The sequence below is a fragment of the Megalobrama amblycephala genome, linkage group LG12 (assembly GCF_018812025.1).
Source record: "Megalobrama amblycephala isolate DHTTF-2021 linkage group LG12, ASM1881202v1, whole genome shotgun sequence".
NCBI classification, from domain to species: Eukaryota; Metazoa; Chordata; class Actinopteri; order Cypriniformes; family Xenocyprididae; genus Megalobrama; species Megalobrama amblycephala.
The window spans coordinates 34,169,661-34,177,872 of record NC_063055.1 but is presented as its reverse complement, the minus strand read 5'-3'; the positions used below and the strand labels follow the sequence as shown (position 1 = coordinate 34,177,872).

The following is an 8,212-nucleotide window of genomic DNA, read 5'->3' as shown; positions in this document are numbered from 1 at the left end:
ATCTCCATTCTTTACCTTGCCTATGTGTTTCTTTAAGATTGTGAGAAGTCATTTGGGTGGCTCGCCAATGTATTAGATTAGTCTAATACGTAAAATAAGTAAGCTTGACCAGACTTCTTGTGGGGAGAAGAATTTATTGAAGGTAGTAGTGTAGCACAGTTCTTCAGCAGCGATGTTAGCATGTCAGCCTTCAAGAATCTTAACCTAATGTCCTGTCTGTGAGACTAGACCTTTATACCTGGTAACAAATGTGCCACAAACAATACAATGACACCCAATGGAGATCCAATGTGACTGTAACCTGATGATGACCTGATAGGACCTCCTGCCATAAACATACAATAACACCCCGTAGAGATTACCTGATAATGACCCGAGGGGCTTTGTGTCACGCTTTAAGAAACAAAAAAGAATACAGTTCATAACAGTACTAAAGTTAATTAGAAACAAACAATCTTTCAAAGCCATTAACACAGAGTTTAAGAGTTCACATCCTATCCACCTTATTTTGCTAAGCTATTTTCTGTGAATGTGCTACACTTTCGATTCATCAGCTTCTATAAGTAAATAATTAGAAGAAACAAAGTGCAGTAAACAGTAAAACTATTTGCGCTACAAATCAGTGTGTTTACGATTATGATAAAAGATTCAAATAATATGATAACAAATACCAGTTTGCAATTTCATGTTTTTATACAGCTAAAATAACTGGAAGAAGATGAGACCGGAAGCCTTGCACATTCAAGTTACAAATGGCAGCACTGCTCTTACTTTAAAAATAAGGTGGATACACAAAGACTAATGTCTAAGTCCTACTGATAGTTTGGGTGTAATTCTGAATAGATGTTTGAAAGTATGCAGGAGTGTTCTTTTGTGGTTGGAATATTATGATGTAAGATTTTGGTATGAAATAGCTAAAGAGAATTCCATTTATACTGGATATTTGAGCCATTGCATTTAAAAGAGTGATGTATTTGCTTTTGAAAGATAGGTATGCTGTGAAATATACAATCCAGGTCAGATAGTACAATATTAGACTGAAGGTTATTGATTTGGCCTCATTGTAACTTTTCGGCAGATCTCTTCCCATGTAGGAAAACAGGAGACACAGGAAACCAAGAAACCAACCTATGAACACAACTATGGTTAAGGTTATAGTACTCCCCCTTTCACAGATGAGCATAATTTGATCTTTATAAGTCCATGAGTCAGCTGTGACTTTGACAGGAGAGAAAGTCATCCATACAACACAAGGAATTAAATGAATGACAGAGGCAAATGCAATGAAGAGCCACTGTCCATTGTGCTTTACCCAAAGGCTGTGCACCCTAGGGAACTGAGCAGCCATTTTAAAAACACAAACAATTTGAAAGGAACGGACAGTCAAACAGGAAATGCAGACAGTGAAGAAAAATGCAAATATGGCATTTCTCATGAGGCAAAGTGCAGATGTGGGTTCTCCAAAGAAAAAGAACGCACTTATACTAGACAAAATCAAGCATGTCAACATCAGGAAACACATGCTACCACCAGCAGACCTCACCACTGGTGTGTTGTAATTGTAGGCGAAAATACAAAATATGGCAATGAGTAAAATAATTATACATATGGCAGAAACCAAGACAGCGATGGAGGGGATTTCTGTGAACTGAAGATAGACAACAGAACGTGTCTTACACTTCATGGTGCTTTCATCATACCATTCACTCGCTGCACAAGGAAAACAGGTATAGGGGTCCCCTGAAAAACAGCAGAATATTATGAATGTTTATAATAGTATTTTGCCAAAACCCATACCCTTGTGAAAAGGAAATACAGTATACTTCAGCATACTTTTAAAAAGAATAACTATTACAGTAATAATAACCTTTAAAATAATATACTTACAGTTTTTTATTTGCTTGTACTATTTTCACAAGGTACAAAAATGTTCATACTGCTAGTCATTTTTTTAAAACAGCTATACATATTTTCTTTCCACATAATTGTTTCAAAACACAAGATCATTGTAAAATGTAATGGGAACATTTGGTTTAATCACTAGAACACAACAATTCTTTCAAATTAGTACTTAATCAGTTAATTCAGTAGCAAATAATGCAAGTGTTATGTCTGTTTCTAGGTTTGAGTTTTGTTTGAATTGTAATCCTGTTAATTTTGCATCATTCCCAGTTTAGCTTCTTTTGTCTTCCTCTGTCATCTGTTTCCATAGTGTTTGATTTGCCCTCATGAGTCTCACCTGTGTCTAGCTAATTATCTCGTTTTGTCCCTAGTGTTTCTCTGTGTATATATATAGTCTTTATGTTCAGTTAGTCTTGGTCTGATTGCAGTGTTGTTCTGTTTCTCATGTTTTTGTTTCAAGATAATCTGAAGTGAAATGTTTGAGTTCATTTTGATTAAAAATGAATAAATGCTTGAAAATAGATCCAACTCTTTTATTTCCATTTATTTGAAACTCCAACCTGATGGAAGATCAGACCGATCAAAAGGATCTAGCTGCAGTTCAGATCCTCCTCCTCTCCTGTCCCTTGAGGAGCATACAAAGAGGTTTCTAGATCTGGTTCCTTTCATGCACTACAATGACATCAACTTCTGTGTATTTTAGAAATAAAAATACGCAGAGGCTGATGTCATCATATTGCACAACCAGGCAGCCCTTAAGGGACATTCCACAAGTACATTGAGTGGATTTTACATCAGTGCGGATCCCTCATCACCAACGGTGAAAGTCAGGAGGATCAAAATCTGCTAGCGACTGCAGTACACATTGCTCCATTAGCCACAGCATTAGAAGACCTCATGACCTGAAGCCAATTTTGTCCCGGAGCCTGAGCCAGAAGAGGAGAAGAGGATAATATGAGTGTGCTGACTTAGAACCCCAATGAGTATGTAAGGCCCTGCACCATCCCTGTTTTGTAGCCCAGCACCAAGTCTGTTTTGTCGCCAAATACCAAGTATGTTTCATTGCCCAGCACCATATCAGTGTGGTTTGATTTTCCCACCCTACCTCCCACTCCCACCTCCTCTGCCTAATCTGTATCGGCCAAGGAGGCTGTTTTTGAACTCTCTGCCTACCCTGTCATGGCCAAGTAAGCCATCTCGTAACCCTCTGCCCATGCTATCCAGTTCTTTGGCGCTGGCTCCCTTCAGTCCTTTGACTCCTTCACTGGCTCCTAGCAGCTTTGGGCTTCCTGTTCACCAGCTCCGCCCTGGTGTGTTGACTCTCTAGCTCTACCTCAAACCTCCAAGCCTGTCACCCCACCTCAGCCTATTGACCAATCTCCTCCAGCTCCACCTGGGACTGTCATCTTTCCAACTCAAACAGGCTTCCTCGTACCTCCGGCTCCACCTTGATCAGTCATCGCTCTGCCTTTGCCACGGACTTCTGGACCTTTGTCTGCACCTTGTCCTTCCACCCTTTGGCTCTCTTGGCTCCTCCTTCCCTCTGGCTCCACCTCGGCCGCTTGTCATTGCGACTCCGCCTTGGTCTCCAGGTCATTCGGTGACACCTGGTCTCTTCAGCTCTTTGGCTCAGCCTAGGTCTCCACAACCACCGGCTCCGCCTCTGTAAGTCATCCCCCTGGTTTTGCTCTGCCTCTCCACCAAAGAACCACCATGGCTCCTCTCTCCATCAGCTCCACCGTGGGCCTTCAGCCTGCTAGAACTGTTTGGGGTCACTCCCTGGCTTCCCCAGCCGTTGTCTCCTCCCTGGGGAGTTATGCATGCTCCTCCTAAGCCCCTGTCCACCCTCCTATGTTGTATTTTGTTGATGTTTTAAGGCACGTGGATGCACCATTTTGATTGGGTAATGTTACGTATGTTTCTGGGTTTGAGTCTTGTTTTAAGTTGTTAGCCTGTTAGTTTTGCACTGTTCCCAGGTCAGTTTCCTTTATCTCTGTCATCTGTTGCCATAGTGTTTGATTTGCCCTCATGTACATGTAGACGTGTCTCACCTGCATCGAGTTAACTATTTTGTTTTGTCCCTGGTATTTCTCTGTGTATATATGGTCCTTATTTTCAGTTAGCCTTTGTCTGATCTTGTTGTTATATTAGGTGTTCTGTTTCTCGTGTTTTTGTTTTAAGATAACCTGAAGTGAAATTTTGTTTTTTGATTTAAAAAGGAATAACTGCTTGCAAATATATCCAGCTCTTATTTCCATTTGTTTGCAACCCCAGTGTGAGAGCAAGACGTTTCAAATGAATCTGGTTGCTTAAGATGTTACAGTAATGCACACTACAGTTGTATTAAACACTTATATTAGCTAACTTATGTAACTGACTTATAGTAAAATCCATAATGATTGTAATATCCTTCCAGTGTGTTATGAAACGGTTGTGAAGAAGATATGGTATGGCCATGAGGTTTTGTGCTAGAACAGAGTTTACCGCCAATACAGTGATTGTTCTCACTGTACCAAAGTGAGTGGGTGTGGAGCGGCAATTTCCCCTCTTCTATCTAAACTTTCAATAATTACTCCACTCTGCTCACATACTCTGCACTGTACAAAAAAAAACAAAAACAAACTTCATTTCAGCTGAGCTGGGGAAGGTGGAGGGTTTCTGATTTCTTGCTGTAAGACTTGTTTTCAGCAAACACAGAACCAAACTGATTAAATGTTGAGCACCAAGCTCACTGACTGCAGATGCAACCAGCTTGTACCATGTAGTGAATGGTGCTAGCTAGCAGATTACATTAAGGACTTTTTTTCTAGGACCTAGTTTTATGACAGAACAAGAAATTAAATGGATGTGGGAGAATGTTTTGTCTTCAAATCACACTTAAAAAAGCATCATATCTCCAGTAAAGTGGTGATAGAATGGACAGAAGATAAATCTTAATGACTTAAATACCAAGGTGTCATTGACCACTTCCTAAGATACTTACGAGAATGATCCACATAGCTGTTATGCTGGCATTTTTTACACGTAAAACAGCAACTATGAAAACCTTCAGGTTGCCTTGAAAATCCCTCCTTACACTCAGCAGAGCAGTTTGAGAAAGGAACCTTTAAGGGATGGGAAAATGTATTATTACAGTTTTGTATTATTGTATTACAAATTGTATTATTTACTATTTTTATTACTTGATTTCATACAAACAATTAACTCAGCCATCTGAACAGTACATACTTTCGATAAATGGACTACAAATTACAGAATACTGCTTACTTAATTTCCTTAAACAAACACACACACACACACACATATTTCTCAGGTCTTGCTTTCATGGACAAAACATAAATTAGCTTTTCAATAGTATACTGGTATATGCAATCAGTAGAGAACAATCTAATAGACTTGATGTCAGTATTTGCTGTATTTTACGTTACTGAAGAAGGAGGGTATTTTGATGGTTGTGTTAATTGTTTTGAGAGCATTGGCTTCATTTGGAGAAATTTGCTAAATTGATTGAGATAAAGTGGAATCTATAAAGTTAAACGTTTAGATCAAATTAAGACTTACAGAACCATTGCTATGCCAGGGCAGGAGAGAGTTGTTGATGGTAAAAGTCACTTCTGGATATGTATCATATGTGCCCACCATCTCAAACTGTGGAGGATTCACATCAGTGTGCCAGAGCACAAATGCATAACTGATGGTTGGATCATAATTATCATCATATTTCACCTGACGGCCACTGAGTGGAAAATCCAACTTCTTTATTTCTTCCAGAAGCTGTAAAAGAAAAAGACTTGTATATTAATTAAATAATATATTATAATATGCAGTTTTTAAAAAAAAAATATATGACCAACATTATTCATTATTTAATTAATTAAAAGATTGTTATTCAATAATATAATTTAAATAATGATTCAACTTGTCATGGATTCAAATTCACTCACCATGTATGGCTTAACCGCTGTGTTTTTGCGGCATTCATTCATGTTGCACTGCAGAACTTTATGTAAAGCATGAGCTATGGTATATATGGCAGCATAGATGGCAAAGGAGAATGTGGGATTTTCATTTATAATCTCCTCTGCGGTCAACATTGTGCAGTAATCACAAACTTGATTACACGTCTTACTCGTACTCTGGATGTCACTCTCTTCATAATGGTTAACATCAGTTGTTCTCCTGTGTTTATAGACAAATTCATTAAATCCAGGCAATGACAACATTCTTTCGGTAACACCAATGATTGTGCCAATTTTCCCAATTCCTGGCTCTCTGGGAAGCTGTTGATTCATAGACCATGCCTGACTTGCAATCCATACTTTATCTTGGATGTTGTTTGCTATGGCTGCTTTGATAATTTTGCTTGCATATTGTGACACAGCAAAAACAACAATGACATTGATGTTTAGCATATCAATCTTTTGAAGTGTTAGACTGTAGTTTGCATTTAGACTTAGGCGCTCTTGATAGGCCAGACAAATGCCAGTATTGCTTATATACTTGTTAAAAAGCTTTAGTCCGTCTGAACTGTAATCATCTTGGCTACCAATAAAGGCAACCCAGTTCCATCCAAACCACCGTATGATGTGAATAATCATCTCTATCAGGTTTTTGTTGCTAGGGGTTGTTCTTACAAAAGAGGGATACTTTAGTTTGTTGCTTAACGCATAGCTAGAAGCTCCATAATTCACCTTTGAAAGAAAAGAAAACAGTAAACTATAAACAATTTATTAGCATTATATATATAGTAACTTGGTAGTCCTGAACAAAGGGAAGGGAGTAAGTGCGTAAGTATTTTGTTATGTAAAGAAACAATTTACCAATGGTATAAAGTCCATTGTGATCAGTGGTGCAATAGTAATAGTTCTTGTGCTTCCATATGGCCCTGTTAAAGCAATCACTTTAGGCCGATAGTTGCTCAGTTTTTCTTTAGGTTTTATTGATCCATTCTTTGAGATAAAACTTAAGACTGAAGCGAAATTCTTTGTGTCAGAACAATGGTCAAAAATTTCATAGCCCAGAGAAACATTGGGCAGAAGAGTAGTGGAGTTGTTAATCTCCTCAACAGCAAACCTCATTACTTGCAACATCTGATAGCCAGATTTTGAGGAACGGTGCCTTGAAAACATCAGTGAGGAAGTTAATAGCATGTAATTGAAGTTTTATTTTATAAAGTTGACTTTGAGGAAATGCTGCTTTGATTTACAATATTGCATATTGATAACCTGGCTGATAAAAAATCCTTGCTTACCTGAAACATTCAGTGGTCTCTGGGAAGAACAGGGGTGTCACATGGTCAGCTTCATGTAAAGGGAAAAGGCCACCCAATAAGTATTCTCCTTCCAAGCTGAACTCAGGTTTTGAGAAAGAAACTTTGAAAAAGAAACAATTTGTAAAGCCCACAAGGAAAATGTAAATGCTACTGAGAAGCATGGTTTAAGATGGCCCGTCGGTCAATAAACAGGGATGTGCAGTGGCTAGTCGTTTGAGTGTCAGGCTCATATTCTAGACTTAGTTTTCTTAAAACACATTTCAATTTGCTTAAACCATATTCAATGATACAAATGCCCATTTCCATATCTAATCTCACAAGGCATATGTCAATCAATTATTAAATAGAGCATTACACCACATTCATAAAATATTTTAAAAACCTTCTAAACTCTCAGCAGGGGTTTACAGTTGGATTACAATCACTAAGGTTTCAAAGTTTAGAGATGGTGAGAAAATCTAACAAATGACTCTGGGATGTGTATACAGCAGCTTTTGTTGAGTTGAGTACTGTGGTGTTACACATCACATTTGAGTATAAAATATAGTTAATGCTCTCCATGGAGGCTGAAAACCAATGCTGAATTCATAGATTATGAATGGCCAGCAACACTATTGCTGTTCACATATACTTTACATTTTTAAATTTGCTTAACCCAGTTCCTGCATACATTTAAATGTTTTTGCATGCCTGTCATTACTGTAGATTTGTCACCCCACAAGTGTCACAGAAATCATATGACAACTGTGTAGCAGTTCTAGACATCCCTCTAGCTTTGTGGAACAGTATTAAACCTGACGCACAATTGGTTTACTAGAACACTTGGCATTTATTAAGTCAAGTCATGTCACCTTTATTTATATAGCGCTTTTACAATGCAGATTGTGTCAAAGCAGCTTTACAGTGATAACTGGCAAATAATTTTGGCTGCACAGCAGCTCTTAAAGACAATGGTGTCATTGTCCAGCTTAAATAAATTCAGTATTGATTCATTCCATTGTAAAAATCAGAACAATTTATTACACAACCTTGTACATA

General features: G+C 38.1%; 1 protein-coding gene across 1 annotated transcript; it reads right to left on the bottom strand.

The window, feature by feature from the left end:
• Positions 1-715: 715 nt before the first annotated feature.
• On the bottom strand, positions 716-6,500 carry LOC125279300 (taste receptor type 1 member 1-like). Its single transcript, XM_048208809.1, has 4 exons — positions 5,847-6,500; positions 5,464-5,676; positions 4,886-5,006; positions 716-1,740 (listed from the first exon to the last, which is right to left on the bottom strand). Exons 1-4 carry the CDS (start codon positions 6,498-6,500, stop codon positions 806-808), a joined length of 1,923 nt encoding a protein of 640 aa, XP_048064766.1. The 3' UTR covers positions 716-805.
• Between the last annotated feature and the right edge of the window lie 1,712 nt (positions 6,501-8,212).